This window comes from Labeo rohita, chromosome 25 (genome assembly GCF_022985175.1).
Source record: "Labeo rohita strain BAU-BD-2019 chromosome 25, IGBB_LRoh.1.0, whole genome shotgun sequence".
NCBI lineage: Eukaryota > Metazoa > Chordata > Actinopteri > Cypriniformes > Cyprinidae > Labeo > Labeo rohita.
The window spans coordinates 7,069,482-7,089,093 of NC_066893.1; the positions used below are offsets into that span (position 1 = coordinate 7,069,482).

Below are 19,612 nucleotides of genomic sequence, written 5' to 3' on the forward strand. Positions count from 1 at the left end.
TTGCTATTATTTAGCATTTTGTTTTTCTGATTTGTTTTGTGTTTTTATTTGTTTGCTTCTTTTCTCTTTTGTATTGCTATTTGTTTTGTTTTGCGTTTTGATTTATACAGTAATTTGCTTTTTTATTTTTATTTTTATTTTTATTTATTTTAAGTTTTTATACATCAGTTTTTTATTGCTATTTATTTAGCATTTTGTTTTTCTTATTTGTTTTGGGATTTGTGTTTTCATTCGCTTGCTTGTTTTAGTTTTGCATTTTGTTTATACAGCATTTTGTATTTTTTTTTTAATCTGCTTTGTGATTTTGCATTTTTATTCGTTTGTTTTTGCTTTTTTATTGCTATCTATTTTGCATTTGTTTTGTGTTTTGATTTATGCAGTGTGTTGCATGTTTATTTTGTGATTATTTTTTTTTGCATTATTATTCATTTGTTTTTTTGTCGCAATTTATTTTGCATTTTGTTGTGTTTTTCTGATTTTTGTGATTTTTATTTATTTTTTTTATTTTTTACGTTTTCATGTACTTTTGTTTTGTTTTAAACCTGAAACCACAAAATGCCTTTTTTTTTTGTTTGTTTTTTTTACAATTATACTAAATATATGCACTTACTAAAGTCGAAAAAAGCATAGGTGGTTGTGTACAACAGGTTTTCCAGCAAAGTTTTGATCATGTCGATGACCTAGAGGCCTTAGAAATTGCATATCAGATAAGGTACAGGAAACTTTATAGGGTTAATTTTAACAAAACCTATTTAGCACACACACACACACACACACTCCATCTCTGAATCAGAGCTTGTGCGAATCAAAGCATGTGGTTGTACTCGCTCAGAGAGAAAATAAAAATAGCGTGAGCGATTTGAATTAAACTCTATCTTGAATTCGAGGCTGTGCCACAGAGTCTGGTTTACAGGCTGAAAGCCATTTCCGTTATGATTGTAAATTCAGTTTTTAACAGGAACCGCATCTCTGTGTCTCTGCAGGTATGAGCCATGAGCCTGGGTGTCCATCATTAGGCATGATCTCGGCAGCACCATGCAGCATGGCCACCGTAAGCCCCCTCACTCCCTCGCCCATCAGCGGGAGCCCCGCGGCCCAGTCCGGACACTCGGGATTCGCCGCCGCTCTCCGCAAGCTCGCCAAACAGGCCGAAGAGCCACGAGGTGAGCGCGTCCTTCCCTCTGCTCTTCACCCATCAGTCTTGATCATCTCACCCATGATGCCTGGATGAACAGGCCATATTTTGCTTGTAGTCAGCAGATCTTTGCTAGTAGTGCAACAACACTATTGCACTTATTTGTCCTGGTTTACTTACAGGCAGGTTTACTTACCTATGTTAATGTACACCCACAACTACAGGTCTATCAAAGTCATTAGAATTTATTTTTTTTTGTAGAGAATCCTGGCTGATTATCTCTAGGTAGCTTTTTCTCATTGGTTTTATGACATTTTATGTGTGTTTAGTTAGTTTTTATCTCTTTTTTGTGTTTTTGTTCATTTTTTTTCTTCATTTCTGTTTACATTTATTTTTTTCTGATGAGTTTTGATTTTGATTTGTTTGTTTTTTTTCATTCTGTTATTTGTTGTTTTGTTTTGAACTTTTGTTTTGTGACTTTTGTATTTTATTTTTTTTCTGCTTTTGTAAAATTATTTTTTTTCTGCTTTTGTTGTTTTGTTTTTTTTCCTTTCCTTTCCTTTTGTTTTTTTAGTTTTAGTGCTACAGTTTTTTTTATTACTGATTTGTTTGTTTGCTGTCTGCTTGTTTGTTATGCTATCTGTTTTGTTTTGTATTTTGTTGTTTTGTCTGATTTGTTTAGTGATTTGTGTGTTTTATATTTTTGTTTTTATTTTTCACAATTTTGTGTTTTTTTTTCATGTTCACTTTTTCCTTTTTTTATTAGTTTTTGTTTTGTTCTGCTTTTTTTCCAGATTTTTGTGATATTTTTTTTTTTTTTTTTTTTTTTTTTTTTTTTTGTTTGTTTGTTTGTTTTGTTCCGCAGGTTGATTTGTTTGTCTTATTTATTTATTTTTTATTTTATTTTATTTTTCTTACTTATTTTTTATTAGTTTTTGTTTCTTTCCACTGTTTGTTTGTTTGTTTTTTGTTATTTTTTTTACTTATTTGTTTTGTGATTTTGCATTTTCATTTATTTTTTTTATTATTATTTCCTACATTTGTTTTTTTTGTTTTTTTTAATGGGGATTTTTCTTTTTTTTTTTTTTTTTTTTTTTTTTTTTTTGCTAGTTTTTGTTTTGTTTCGCTGTTTGTTTTGTTTGTTTGTTTACATTTTTGTTGTATTTTTTGTTTCATTCCACTGTTTTTTTTTTTCCTGATTTATTTTGTGATTTGCATTTTCACTTAATTTTTATTAGTTTTTGTTTCGTCTCACTGTTTTAGTTGTGATTTTGCATTTTATTTTTCTTTTTGTTTTTGTTTTTTGTTCTGTTTTTTCTTTTATTTTCTTTATTTATTTTCTGGTTTGTTCAGTGACTTTTTTTTCACTTTGTTTTATTAGTTTTTGTTTCGTCCTCCTGTTCGCTTGTGTTTTGTTTGTTATGTTTTCTTCCTGATTTGTTTTATGATTTTTGGATTTTCCCTTTTTACAGTTTTTGTTTCATTTAATTTTTTTTTCCTGATTTGTTTTCAGATTTTTTTTTTTTTGGCTTTGTGTTTTGTTCTGCTATTCCTTTAGTTTTGTATTTTTTTGTTGTTTTGTTGTTTTCTAATTCATTTAGTGATTGTTTTTTTTTATTTTTTATTAGTTTTCCGTTTAGTTCTGCTATTTCTTTTGTTTGGTATCCCTAATTTGCTTTGCGATTTTGCATTATTACTTATTTTCCCCTTATTTCTGTTTAGTTAAATTTTAGTTTGCTTTGTTGTTTTGCTTAGTGCATTGTTCTTTTGCATTTTCTTTGTGTGTTTCTGTTGCGTTTCACCTCTGCTCACTCGCTCACTGACACATTATACACGCTAACATCACTACCATTAGTGTAGCTGCAGTAAGTCTTTTAAAGCAGCATGTAAACAATCCCGCCGCCATATGCACGTGTGTAACATGGACAGCCATTCTTCGCCCGGCGTGTGTATGAGTGTGGGTGGTGCTTTCTGTCAACAAATTGTGAATAGATTTGAATAATATTTGCATATGGCTTTGCAGCATTTCAGATGGCTGGCACAACATTTAGCTGCCCATCTGTCTGTGTAATTGTAATAGTCAACGCCAAAAAACCCTCATCACACACACACACACACACACAAAGCATTACATACAATATCAAGTTTTACACAATGTAGCCTTGGCATTTAAGATCAAGAATAGATCTACGAAATTGTCATCTGTCAAAAACGTTTTCGTCCGAGAGACGAGATGTTCGTCCGCATTATGTTTTGAAGAAAAACAGTGCGGTTTAACAAGCGAACAAGCTCGGGCGTATGTGGTTTGTCCGTGTGTTTATCGACGTGATGCATTGTGAGTGATCATTATATTCTTCTCTGGAAAGCTCTGAGACAGAGAGAAAAGGATTATATTGATTGGTTAAGAGCTTGTATGCCAGTAATTTCTATAGAGCTCGTCTAAGTGTCTTTTTACTGCTGTCTGTGTGAGTTTATCACGCTGCGCATACGGCTCGGCCTCTGCTTGTCACTTTATGCGCTCGTGCGCTCTCTGACTAGGGTAATTCAATGACAGTCAATGCTCTGTCTCAGATTGCTAAGCCTGTTTGGAAAAGCTGTCTTTTGTTTAAGGCTTTGCTGGCTTTGGGGCTTTTCCTCTGTCTCTCTGTCTGTGTGTGTGTGTCCTTGTTGATACCGGTTGTCGTATGTAACTGACATTCACTTACAAACACACACAACTTTCTTTTACTTTCTTTGTTTCCTCTGTGTTTGTTGTGATCTGGCTGAGATGCTCTAGGTTGGTGTTTGCTTGCTGTGGGGATTTTAAGGTTTGTGGTTTTAACACATCGCTTTGTGAAAAAGACATACACTTTGGCATGCTTTTAGTAAGAGCACTTAATGCAGAAACAATGTATTTAAGTGTGAACTAAATTTAATTTATTTTTACTTTTTTCTTTTTTGTTTTACTATTTGTTTTATTTTGCTTTTTTTTCTTATTAGTTTTTGTTATTTTTCATTTTAATACATTTTTTGTATTTCATGCATTTTGTTTGTTTTATTTGTTTATTTATTTTTGCGTTTTACTTTGTTTAATTGTATTTCCTTTTGAATAGATTTTGAACTTTTTTATTTTTGTATTTTTTAAGATTTTTGTTTTTTTTTTTCTTTTTTTTTTTTGCATTTTCATTTATTTTTACTTTTACTTTTTTGTTTTACTGTGTTTTTTTTCTTATTCATTTTTATTTTGCATTTTAATAAATTTTAGATTTTTTGTATTTTATGCATTTCGTTGGTTTTATTTGTTGTTATATATTTATTTTTGTGCGTTTTTTCACTTTGTTTAATTGCATTTTATTTTGATTTTATTTTTTACTTTGTTCCTTTTTTTGTATTTTGCATTTTGTTTTGTATTTAGTTTTTTCTTATTTGTTTTTAATTTCTTTGTGATTTTATCTATTTTTGCATTTTCTTTTTTGTTTTGTTATATGTGCTCATGTGCTTGCTGTTTTTATTTTTGTATTTTTTTCAGACTTTTTTTTTTGCATTTTCATTTATCTTTACTTTTTGTTTTACTGTTTTGTTTAGCATTTTTGTATAGTTTTTTCTTATACGTTTTTGTTATTTTGCATTTTAATACATTTTTATTTTTTTGTATTTTATGCATTTCATTTATTTTATTTGTTTTGTGATTTATTTTTTTTTTTTCATTTTTCATTTTTTACTTTTTGTATTTCATTTGCATTTATTTTTTCTGATTTGTTTTCTGATTTATTAATTTATTTGTTTTTCTTTTTGTTTTGCTATGTTTATATGTTTGCTATGTCTTTGCATTTAGTTTTGTTTTTTGTTCTTTTCTTATTTGTTTTTTAATAGATTCATTTATATTCTGTTATACATTTAGTTTTTTCTGATTTGTTTTGTGATTTTATTTGGTTTTATTTTAATTTATTTTCACTTTGTTCCTTTTTTATTTTATTATTTGAATATATTTTTGATTTATTTGTATTTCATGCATTTCTTTTATTTGTTTTGTAATTTTTTTTACTTCGTAATTTTGTTTAAAATCTTTTTTGTTCCTTTTTTGTTTTATAGTTTTACTATTACTATTTGTTTTTACTATTTGTTTTACTATTTGTTTATTTTACATTTGAATATATTTTTGATTTTTGTGTTTTATGCATTATTTTTTTGTTTTGTGTAATTTGTAATTTTTCACTTTGCTCCTTTTTTTGTTTTACTATTTGTTTTATTTTGAGTTTTCTTTTGCATTTAGTTTTTTTCTTAATTGTTTTTTAATTTTACATTTGAATATATTTTTGATTTATTTGTATTTAATTTCGTTTTTTATTTATTTATTTTTGCGTTTTAATTAATTGTCACTTTGTTCGTTTTTGTTGTACTATTTGTTTTATTTTGCTTTGTCCTTTGCATTTAGTTTTTTCTTATTTGTTTTTTGATTTTTACATTTGAGTATATTTTATAGTTTTAATTTATTTTCACTTTGTTACTTTTTTGTTTTAGTATGTTTTATTTTTTTCTTATTTGTTTTTTTTAATTTGAATATTTTAATACATTTTAATATTTTGTTTGCATTTCATTTTGCATGTAGTTTTTTTCTGTTTAGTGATTTGTTTATTTTTTTTTATCTTTATTTTTTGTGCTTCTATTTATTTTTGCTTTGTCCCTTTGTGATATTTGTTTTTTTTTCTGATTTGTTTTGTAATTCTGCGTTTCCATTTTTAATAGTAATTTTAAATAGTATTTTAAACAGTATTTTTTTAAAATATTTTTAAAGTTTTTTTTTTTTCATTTTTTAAATAGTAACATATCAAATAAGTGTACTTTAAATCACAGACTATTAAAAATAATTGAAATCAGATTCGTAAAACAATGTTTTTTTTTTTTTTTTTTTTAAATGTACTTGATTTTAAGATTTGACCTACACTACCAAAGCACATTCAATACAACTGCTCTACAGATATGGCCTAAACCACACCTCCAATGTAAGTTTAGGGGATTTTTCACCTGTTTTATTGTTTACCAAGCAAAAAATGTGCATTCAAACTGTAAGTCGTCGCATGATATGAGGTATCAAACATGCCTGCAGCACAGACAGTGTGGGATGAGTTTCTTTGGCTTTGAAAAACCCCTGACCATGAGTACTGCCAACAGTAATAGTGACACTTCTCGTTGTATAAACCACTTAGTATGAGTTATCAGAGCTTTCTAGGTAGAAATCTAGCAGATATGTGAAAGACTAAAGTGAAATTGACCACAGAAGTAGTGAAGTAGTATAAAAGCGTGAGTGTGTCGTGGTGTTATCGTGTCTCCGGCAGACAGCGGCGCTCTGAGGAGGCCTGACCTACTTTACTCTTTGTGTTGTGTGTCTTATATAGATACTGCTCTTAGCGGCTCTGGGGGTTTTTTTTGTGCTTGTGGTTTTCGAGCTTTGTGCAGGTTTCTGGCTTAATAAGGAAAGTAATTTCTCACATGCAATCGAAACCGCAAGAGCTGCATATTATAGACGGGATAATGTAGAGTCTGCCGTTCGTTATCGGCGTCTGCATGTACATTATCCTGCTTATTACACGACCAGTTGTCAGATAGATAAATACATGGATCTGAACTATTGATTCAAGTCTGAATTGTTTCATTATCTGCTAGCATGCTGTGAAAATCCAAGTCTATACCATTATAGAGCTGGAAATAATCTGTCTAGCTGCTCTTATGGTGTTACAGTATTAGTAGATTCATTTATATGTTAGATGAATTGTTAAATGTTTTGTCTCTCGTCTTTGTGTCCTTCATTGGTGCTTTGTTTTTCAAGTGATATTTTCATTTTCTTGCTTGTGGTCATCGCTTAAAGTTCATGCTATGAAATAAATAGTGACGTCCTCCAGGGCTGTTTTTACTGCAGTTGAGCTACTAGGTTTGATGGCAGCAATTAATATAGACATTTTTTTGATGAATTTCATTTTAATGTAGAATTTTATTGTATGTGAAATTATAGAAACACTGCAGAATGATGTGAGAGATGATTTATTGTAATATGTTCAATTTTAATATTCTAATATATTATTGTAGTGTATTTTATTAGTTGACATTTATTTTAACATGCATTTTAAATTCTATATATATTATAAAAATTAATTAATTTTAAGTTAATTTTTAAATGATATTTCTATAATACATTTGTTTATTAAAACAGGATATATAAAAATATTTTATCAAAAATTAGTTATATTAAAAATAATAATAATAATAATAATAATAAATTATATATATTATATATTTTTAATATAAATTACTTTATTACTTTATTTTATTACTTATTTTATTTTTAAATTATATTTCTATAATACATTTGTTACAATTTATATATATTTCATATTTTTTTTCATATATATATATATATATATATATATATATGTGTGTGTTTGCATTTATCTTTGTAACTAATATAACTACCTATATAATTTATTATTATTATTATTATTATTATTAATAAATAAACAAACAATTATTTTAAAAATATATATTTATAATATCTACAGTTATTTGTTTTTTATCAAGATTTTATTTTTAATATAAATTACTTTATTACTTTATTTTATTACTTATTTTATTTTTAAATTATATTTCTATAATAATTTGTTACAAAAATATTTCATTAAAATGTTTGCATTTATCTTTGTTTAAATTTGGCTAATTTTTGATAAAATATTTTTATATATCCTGTTTTAATAAATAATTTTAATATTATATAATAAAAAAAGGCATTAAAATGGTTTAAATGGCATTAAAACAATATATTTAAATTATATATATATATATATATATATATATGATATTAATAAACAAACAATGATATGATTTTTTTTAAATATATATTTGTAATATTTATTTATTCTTTCTATTTTTCTTTTATATAAATTATTTATTTTATTTGAATGTTTTATTTTAATATATTATTTTTGTATCATGTATATTTATTTATTTATATTTATTTCTATTAATGTAAATAAATAAATATAAATAAATAAAATAAATAAAATGTGATAAATAGAATAGAATATTTCTTAATTTATTTGATAACACTTTACAAGACTTCATGTGTTAACTGTATTTAATGCATTAACTAACATTAACTAGCAATGAGCAATACATTGTTGCAGTGTTTATTAATCTTTGTTATTGTTAGATTTTAATATAAATTAATGATTGAAGTATTTACATATAATTAATTTGAATATAACCTAAAGAATTTGTAAATAATTTATTATTTGTATATATACTTTTTAAAATATATTTAAATATATTATATGACATTAAAACAATATATTTACTTTAATATATTAATTTAAAAATATATTAATAAATAAACAAACAATTAGGATTTTTAAAAATATATATTTATAATATCTACAGTTATTTGTTTTTTTATTTTTTTCTCCTCAAGATTTTATTTTTAATATAAATTACTTTATTACTTTATTTTATTACTTTATAATATCATGTCTATTTATTTATTATATTTAATTCTACTAATGTAAATAAATAAAAATAAATGTGATAAATAGAATATAATATTTACCAATTTATTTATTAATATTTATTTGTATATTTTAATATAACCTAACGAATTTTCAATTAATGCATTATTTTGGATATATACTTTTTAATATATTATTTGAATATTATATAAGGTATTAAAACATTAAAACAAGATTTTACAGGTTCCATATTACCCATTGCATTTTTTCTCCCTAGTAAAATATTAATGTTAATAAATATAATTATATTTGGTAATATATGAAAATAATTACTTTTTTTAATGAATATGATTTTTATAATTAATATGAGAGATGTAAAAGTAAGCACACAGGTTCTGGTGTGTTACAGGGGAAATCATGGAAATAGGGGTGAATTTGGGTAAACTGGGACACTTGACATAGAGATGACTGGTAAAAATGTCCCTCTTAACCTCACTCTGTTGTCCTAAATTCACTCTGTACTATTTAGCCCATGTTATACAAACATATTTAAGTGCTCCGTGCTGATATCGACCAATCAGAATGAAGTATTTCAGAGCCCTGTTCACATTAAGTTTCTCTCTTTATACGTTTGGTTGTGAGACACACAGACTGTGTTTGTTTTGTAGTCTGGAGTGTCATACACACTCAGACGTGCGTGTGCGCGCGCTTAACGCTCTCAAGCGCTCTTTGATGACAGTAAAGCGCTGCGTTACGGCGGTGTGAGCGTGTGTGTGTTCATGTGTGTTTACCGCAGGGAGATGGCAGTGTTTATTTCTTTATCTCTTTAAACTGGCATGTGATCTGACAGCCCAGAGGGGCCTTTGATAGCGTGAGGCTGGCAGTCAGACCAACTGATGATGTACGTTCACTTCATCTGACAAGTTGTTGGTTCAGTCTGGCATGGAGACACATACAAATACATCCCCCTTCCTTTGCCACTTCTGCTGGTGTAGATAGTCTGCCGTTGCCTCTGATGTTATTATACAGTGCGCTTCTCTCACAGTGTTGAACGTCGCGGCTTGTAAGAGCCTTGGCTCAGCAGTTCATGCATGAACGCCAGACACAATGAGCTGTGGGGCTTGTGTGGGACATACTAATACAATATGGGTATTTGTTGTTTTGTTATAATAAATGCATTTTTAAAAAATGTATTATTAATTAACGTAGATCGCATAAATAATAATATATTAAAATAAATAAAAAGAAATGCAATATTAAAGAATAATATTACAAAATTTTTTACTATATATATTTTTACTATATTAAAAATTTAAACTTTATTATCTTTTAATATATTATTTTAATAACATGTATGTTGTATAAATGATAATATATTAAAAGAAATTCAAAGAAATTCAAAATTAGAGTAAAAAATATTACGAAAAATTAATATATACTTTATTTCATTGTTATTATATTATTTTAATAATATGTGTGTGATATAAATAATAATAATATATTGAAATAAATAAAAAGAAATGCAATATTAAATAATAATATTACAAAAATTAATATATACTTTGTTTTAGTTTAATATATTATTTTTAATATAAACTTATTATATTTTAATATATTATTTTAGTAACGTATGTTATGTAAATGGTAATATACTAAAAGAAATTAAAAGAAATTCAATATTAGAGTAAAGAATATTACGAAAAATTAATATATACTTTATTTCATTTTAATATATTATTTTAATAATATGTATATGATATAAATAATAATAATGTATTGAAATAAATAAAAAGAAATGCAATATTAAAGAATAATATTACAAAAATTAATATATACTTTGTTTTAGTTTAATATATTATTTTTAATATAAACTTATTCTATTTTAATATATTATTTTAGTAACGTATGTTATGTAAATGGTAATATACTAAAAGAAATTAAAAGAAATTCAATATTAGAGTAAAGAATATTACGAAAAATTAATATATACTTTATTTCATTGTTAATATATTATTTTAATAATATGTATATGGTATAAATAATAATAATAATATATTGAAATAAATAAAAAGAAATGCAATATTAGAGTAAAGAATATTACGAAAAATTAATATATACTTTATTTTATTTTAATATATTATTTTAATAACATATATATGATATAAATAATAATATTTTTAAATAAATCAAAAGAAATCCAAGATTAAAGAATAAAATTACAAAATTTGATATTATTCTTATATATTTTTTGTTTATTTTTTATTTTAATATATTATTTTAATGTTTAAACATGTATGTGGTATAAATAATATATTAAAATAAATAAGAAATCCAATATTAGAGTGAAGAATAATATTACAAAAATTAATATATACTGTATTTTTAATTGAATATATTATTTTAATAATGTATAATATGACTATAATATGACTAAAAATATACTAAAAGAAACCAAGTGTTGGAGTAAAAAATATCACAAAATTAATATATACTTTATTTTTTTATGTATAAACATGTATATGATAGCAATAGTAATATATTCAAATAAAGAAAAGGAAATGTATTTAAAAACATATATTTACATTAAAATGGATTAATATATAAAATAATTTAGTAATTTATTTGATAATGTATGACAGCAATGACTCATTGAAATAAAGACCTATATTAAAATATTATGTTTATTTATGTTTAAATAAATGAATAAATGTTTCTCAACTCATCTGTTTTATATATAATATAATATAATATAATATAATATTGTCATGTCATGTCATGTAATATAATTCATATAATAATATTATTTAATTTATATGAATATTTATATATTTTTTTCTTTTAACATTTACTGATTTATTTTAATAAGCATAGCATAATATAGCATAATATTTAGTTTAATATATAATTTTTATATATTTATTATTATATCTTAGAAAAAGTAAGCATCAAACGTTTATAAAGCTGTTTCCTACAGTATCATTTTTGACAAGGCAAGGTTAGTTTAGGTTGTAAAATATCATGTGGTGATGACATTTATTAACATTTATTATTAATAAATGTTGATGTTTTAAAAAACTTTTTACCTTTTGGAAACATTTTGAAAATAATGATTGTTTAAACAAACAAACAAATAAATAAATAAATACATGTTATTTAAATTAAATATTTATTCATGTGTTGTTTTTTTAAGATTTTTCTAACTCATCTGTCGTCTCTTTCACAGGTTCCATTAGTAGCGAATCGTCACATGTTTCCTCTCCGGTGACCAATCACATTTCTCCGGTCAGTACGCCTAAGCGGGTTGCCATGGGTACCAACTTGGGCCCGCCCACCGGCACCCCTCCTGTGGTCACCATCGCCCCGACTAAAACAGTCAACGGCTTCTGGAGGTCTGAAGGACGTCAGGTAAGACAGAAATGAGTGAATGAATACACATATATTCTCCAGCATATATAAAAATAGCATTTTTTAAAAATTCTAAAATGTAACTTTTATTGCTTTAGTCCATGTCTGTTAGCTTAAAGTTCAGCTGTGTATATGCTAGTAAAAATCGTTTTATTAATTAATTAAGAATTTATTAATTTCTTTTATATCTATTTTTATATTTTGTAATATATGAAATATATATAATTTGTATGATAATAAAAATAATGTATCAAAATAAATTCTAATAAATTAAAAATAAGAATAAAACATTTATTCATCTTTAAACTCATATGCCCACTGAAAATTACATGCATATATCATCAATTATACAATTAATGTGTGTTTATTTATTTATTTAAAATATTTTAAGTAATTAAAATTGTATTTATTTATTCATTTATTTTATATATAAATATTTAAATAAATAAAATAAATAAATAATAAACAAACACATAAATATATATTATATTATATTATAATATATTATTTGTATATTAATAAAAATAGCATATTAAAATAAATTCAAAATAAGAATATAAATAAAAAAATATATATATATATATATATATATATACATACACACACACATAGTTTAATAAAATAAATAAATATTATATTATATTATTTGTATGCTAATAAAAACAGCATATTAAAATAAAAAAATTAAATATTTTATATATATATATATATATATATATATATATATATATATATATACATATATATATATATATATATATATATATATATATATATATATATATATATATATATATATATATATATATACATATATACATATATATATACATATATACATATATATATATATATATATATATATATATATATATACACACACACACATATATATACAATAAATAGTATACAAATCTATTTAAATAATTCATATATGTATTTAAATTCAGATATATATAATATAATAATGTTTATTTATATGTATTTATAATTATATATTATAAATATATATATTATTTGATATAAGAAAATACAAATAAAATATTTATTTTTCAAGATTGCTCAAGCTCATGGACTAAAAGCAATAAAAGACATTTTAGAATATATATATATATATATATATATATATATATATATATATATATATGTAAAATAAAAATCTGTTACAGCAATAAAAAAATATAAAAAACTGACAAATTTAAACTACAATTAAAGTTAATATTTTTTTTAAAAAACAAAGGTAATTCACAATGTTAATAAATACTTAACTAACACTGTTGGCAAAGTTGACAAAACACATATAGCCATTAAAAATAATCATTAATTATACATTAATTATAGCTCAAGCTCATCATCTGTTTTAGATTTAATTAATTATTTGATAATATATGAAAATAAATGAATATATTCACATTTAATTTATTTTAATAGAAATTAATGATTTTTATAAATGACTGATATACTGTATGCTATAAAAAAACAGTGCTTTGAAATAAATAAACAAATTAATATGATATAAAATTGTACAATTATATAGTTAATGTGCATTTATTCTCTCTTCATACTATAACATCAGCATTGAAAAGTTTAATATAGAAATGCAAAAAAAAAGAGAAGGAACTATGACATTTTTCCAACAAGCTAATGCCAAAAAAGCAATCATACTATAAATAACCCTCAGAGATGTTTGTTGTCCTAAAATCTCTGTTCATTCATATCATCTGTTATCTGACACGAGCACAAAGGAGCAGTAACTAGTCCAGCGTGCGTGAGCTCATTCATTTGGTTGTGAAATGAAAACCGTATGTTTATGACGGTGACTTTTCCTTTATCTTCGCCAATCGATACAAACAGAGGCGTCTCTCAGACTCTCGATCCGCAGGCATCCGCTCTGAAGAGGGGCCGAGGTCCCGACGGGCTCGCGGGGGTTAAATTGGGCTGGATTGGTGCAAACGGCCTGATCCGTGGGTGTCCTGCATGTCCATTATTTCGGTGACTCTCAGGCGCGACAGCAAGATCACGCCAGAAGTGTGTGTGTGTGTCGGGTTCTGTGTGGCTTTGTGAGTTTATTTAGCAACAATAGGCACTTTCCCCTGATCAAACTAGCCTCTCTCGGTTTACACAAAGGGTCTTCTGTAGCTCGGCCTGGATAAGGAGAGAAACGGGACGGGATGGGACGGGATAGAGGAACCAAAGCTCTGGATATATTCAGTCTGCTTTCAGTCATGCTGTCTCTGTCCTTTGTGCCTGTCTCGACCACACACACTATACACACACACACTCAATGTTTTATCTACAGACTGAATATTTGGCACCTATTTGTGGTTATATTGAGTTGTTTTTAAAGTAAATACATATGGGTTTATCTATGTATTTGTTCATATAGCAACAGAACAGTTGTCAGTCCAGTTTAGGTGATAAATATGATTCACACATAGTTTGGCTGTGAAGTGAAGAGACTTTTGAATGGCTGTTGAAGAATAAAGTTGTTTTGTTTTCGCAGCCAGCGCTTTTGTTGTTAAGTAAAAATATGAAAAATGAGTTACTAAATGATTAAAAATGGGTTACTGAAATAAATAATATAATAAATATTCAGACATGGACTAAAGCAATAAAAGACATTTTAGAAATATATATATATATATATATATATATATATATATATATATATATATAATAAAAATCTGTTACAGCAATAAAAAAATATAAAAAACTGACAAATTTAAACTACAATTAAAGTTAATATTTAAAAAAAAAAAAGGGTAATTCACAATGTTAATAAATACTTAATTAGTCTATAAATAACACTACGAAACACTGTTGGCAAAGTTGACAAAACACATATAGCCTTTAAAAATAATCATTAATTATACAGTAAATGTGTGGACATTTATTTATTTATAGCTGGTAATATATGAATAAACATTCATATATTTACATCTAATTTTTTTATAATATAAATTATTTATTTAGTTTTAATATATGCTTATTTTTATATATGATTTTAATGTCATGCATATAATAATAATAAAACAAAATATTTAAGTAAATTAAAAGAAATGCAATATTAAAATAAGGTATTTATCCATTTTGTCTTTTTCAGGATTGTCAACTTATCTTTCTTACATATATAAAATGGTTCTAAATTTCTGAATTAAAATGAAATTTAAATAAAAAATTTCTTGGGGTAAACAAAACCAATACAACTGTCTTGATATCGTAATGCAGAAAAAAATCCTAGTTAAAATGAGGAAATTCTTGAAAAGAAAATTGTTTTATTAATTAATTAATAATTTATTAATACTTTATTTATAAAAATTATATTAATTTTATTTCTTTATTTTATATCTAGTTTATATTTTAGAATATATGAAATAAATGTGTAATTTGTATGATAATAAAAATAATGTACTCCAAAAAAAAAATAAGAATCAAATATTTATTCATCTTTGAACTCATATGCCCACTGAAAATTACACATATCAATTACACAATTAATGTTTTATTTATTTATTTATTTATTTAAATATTTTAAATAATTAAATGTTATTAATCTATTTAATATATAAATATTTCAATAATTTAAATAAATAAATAATAAACAAATATTATATTATTTGTATAATGAAAAAACATAGCATATTAGAATAAATTCAAAATAAGAATATAAATAAATAAATAAATACATAAGAATTAAGTAATGTATATACAGTTTAAATAAATAAATAAATATGATATTATTTATATGATAATAAAAACAGCATATTAAAATAAATGAAAATAAATTCAAAAATAAAATATTATATATACATACATATATATATATATATATATATATATATATATATATATATACAATAAATAGTATAAAATGTATTTAAATAATTCATATGTGTATTTAAATGCATGTGTATTTATTTTAAATATTTTAAATTATAATGTGTGTATATATATACAAAATCAAACACATCAGGATAGTACAACTGTCTTAATATCATAATGCAGAAAAAAATCCTATTTAAAATAAGGAAATTCTTAAAAAGAAATCTTTAAGTAGGCATAATAAGCATAATATTTCATACTATATTTTAGAAAATAAAAATTACATTTCTTTCTTTCTTGAAAAAATAAGCATCAGCTATTTTATTTATTTATATATCATTCGTGTTTTCTAATATATCAGATGCATTTTATGACAAGGCAAGCTTAGTTCAGGATGATGATATTTATGAATTGATTAATTATTAAAACAATATATACTTTTTACCTTGAAAAATATATTTTAAAACATTTTGAAAATAATAATTAGGATGTATACGTGCACATGTATTCAACGTGTAAGGAAAAATATATTTTGACTTTTCATTTGATGGTTTTTCAAAACAAACATGAATACAAAAAGGTATATGCATTGTACCTGGCAAATACAGTTTAGACACTCTGATTTGTCGTCGACCCAAATTCACAATCCCATCCCAAACACTGACTGTGTGAACGCAGCCATAGATGCATTTACATTAATTCTCACTTTTCCAGCCAAATACATAGCACCTTATATATTAAATCATTATGGCTAAAACATATGTGATGTTAGTTCAATATTTACTGATGCAGTTCTACTGTATACTAACAGCTTTGTACATGTGAATTAAATTCACTGATGATATAATAAGTATTAGGAATAATTACATATGGAAAACAAAACCGCCTATTCAATTCTTAGGTTGAGTGAAACAGGAAATAATGATTATATATATTATTGGACTGTAGTTATATAATAATTTACCTTGTATTACATTAACAAATATTGCTGTACAACATGATGCCCTAACCATAAATGTTTTTTTCTTCCCTTTTAGGCTGACGCAGGATTACGAGGATCCGGCCAGGAGCGTTTGGCCCCAGACCGGCCTTTACCAGGCCAGGAGAAGCCCTCCCTCTCTCTCCCGCCATACCTGGGTTCAGCTCATCCTTTCAGCATGACCCCGAGTGCTCTGATGCAGGACCCGCGTCTGCAGACCCAGTCAGTACAGCGGCCGTCGCTCACATATTCACACCTGCACATCCTACAGCGCTCCGTCACTCATCCGCTGTTCCTCTCTTTCTCTCTCAGCTTGTCCCGGCAGGTTCCTCATATGCTGCTAGCAGGAGCTCAGGACGAGTATGTTCGCGATGGTTTTCGTCCGTACGCCTCCGCCGATGAGCTGCGCATGCCTTTAGGACTCCCTCTAGGGCTGAATCCAGGAACTGCGGCCGACGCTCTGGCGTACTTTCACTCAGGATATTTGCCTCATCCCTCGCTCGCTTCATACAGGTGTGTGCTGTTGTTTTGGTTCCTTTGTATAAAACTTCCTGTATTAGACACGAAAAAATCTATTATATCTTAAAGTGATAGTTCACCCAGAAATGAAAATGTTGTCATTAATTCTATGGGTGTACTATGCTAGGTTTCTTTTCATTTATTTTAAACAGACAGTAGTACAAATTACAATTACAATCCACCTACATGTGAAAATACTAAATATTATATCAAATTAATGTCATATATAGGCTATAAAATCTGCAGTACATATATACATACAAGGAATAAATACTTAAAATATATTTAATTTAGTTAACTGATAGACAAGGGGGGAAAACAGTGCGACAGGTAACGCAGCCTATATTTGCTGAGTTTCAGTTCAGTTTTGTGCCAGAAAGGAAGCTTGAATGGCAGAAAGCGACATTCTATTTGTTTTTTGTTTAAGCTGATTTTACTGGTATGAAGAAAGTTGAAGAAATCGCGGCAGCGCACACAAACACAAAACATATCAGTTCCAGGCTTCTAGCATTGCTAACTTGACAGCGCAGTTGGTCCTTATTAAAATAAAACACAGTGAACCAAACATCAGCGCACCAGCCTCACTGTGTCACCGTTAGAACGCGACTGAAGTGCAAAGTTTATAATTTACATAATAAATAATAGTTCAGCATTTGGATGCATCGCAAAAATGGTAATATATTTTTCCTGAGACGCGTTCTCAATCAGCACATGGTCACTGTCTAGTGGTCTTTGTTTTTAAGTGTGCAACTCCTGGCAACTCCTCGCTGTTCTTCTGCCGGCGGTTATCAAACAGAGTTGCATTACTGCGGTCGCCCCCTTCTGGACTGAAGGTGAATTGCCTGTATTTGTTGTAAGGCCTCATGCATCGAACCGAGATGCCCGTACCGTGACGGTCGGGTACGAATACATGTATTGTTACACCCCTATTAATTAATCATTCTTATGTCGTTCCAAACCCATAAGACCTTCGTTCGTCTTCGGAACACAAATTAAGAGATTTTTGATGAAATCCGAGAGCTTTCTGACCCTGCGTGGACAGCAATGCAACTCACACATTCAAGGCTTGGAAAGGTAGTAACGACATCATTAAAATAGTCCATGTGACATCAGTGGATCAACAGTAATTTTATGAAGCTACGAAGATACTTTGTGTGCAAAGAAAACAAAAATAACGACTTTATTCAACAATTTAATCTCTTCCGTGTCAGTCTTCGATGCGTCTTCATTTTTGGGTGAACTATCCCTTTAAATCCAAAACTAAAGCATTCAGTTGCAGTTTTGACGCAAATGCTTAGCATATGCATGTAGTCGAATACACAGGCTTTCGCAGTCTATTTGTTTCTCTATTTTCGCACTAGAAAGATTGATCTTTGTCCAGTACTTGTGCTATTTCATATTTCCATCTCTTTTCCAACTGTGAAGCAATGACCCCGGACAGTGGCGCCACCTTGTGGGCAAAGTCATTTCAGTAGCAGTCTACGCAATCCAGCAAAATTTCCCCAAATATATTTCGCATTGGGTTCATTTAGTCATGCATATTTGCCACGCTGACTAGCAGAAAACTTGTTTTTAAAGCGATATCTGTTTGAGCTGTGCTTCATACATCACTACACTACATGTAATAGACATAAAATGTCAGCAAAATTTCAGCAACATACTTTAACTTTGATGTGAATATTATTGATGCAAAATAGCATACAGCTAAATGCACAACCTTTCAAAGACTGTTTGATATTGCGCAAATGGGTGATCGTCACATGCGTGCTACAAAGATGAATCTTTGTCCAATATTTGCTCTATTTTGTACACTGTTAAACGTATTGTTATTTTCATACTCTTTTAAACTAGAGTTGCGTGAATCTGTTAACCGTCATGGTTTGTTGTTGTTCCGCCTCTTTTTGAGCTGTGAAACAACAACCTGAACAGTGGCGCCACCTTGTGGTCAAGCTTATTTGCAGTCATTTTAGTAGGAATCTACGCAATCCAGCAAAAATTTTCCCACGCAGATTTCGCATCAGGTGCATTTGGTCATGCATAATCACCACATTGTTCTGCATAAAGCTGCTTGGTTTTTAAAACAATATCTGTTTGAGCTGTGCTTCATACATCGTTACATTATTGATAACACAATGGGTCGAAATGTCGCAAAAATTTCAGCCCAAATACACTTTCATTTTGATGCGACTGCGTTTGTTACAAAATAGCATACAACCAACACACAGCCTTTCAAAGTCTGTTTGTCCATTTCCTACTGTGTAACAATGAGCTGGACAGTGG

General features: G+C 26.8%; 1 protein-coding gene across 1 annotated transcript in view; it reads left to right on the plus strand.

Moving 5' to 3' along the window:
* The window catches only part of gse1a (Gse1 coiled-coil protein a), a 62,549-nt gene that overhangs the window by 18,483 nt on the left and 24,454 nt on the right, over nucleotides 1–19,612 (plus strand). Inside the window, 4 exon segments of the mRNA XM_051100154.1 lie at nucleotides 984–1,163; nucleotides 11,831–12,012; nucleotides 16,872–17,035; nucleotides 17,126–17,326. Coding sequence (XP_050956111.1) covers nucleotides 986–1,163; nucleotides 11,831–12,012; nucleotides 16,872–17,035; nucleotides 17,126–17,326 — 725 coding nt within the window. The 5' untranslated portion in view covers nucleotides 984–985.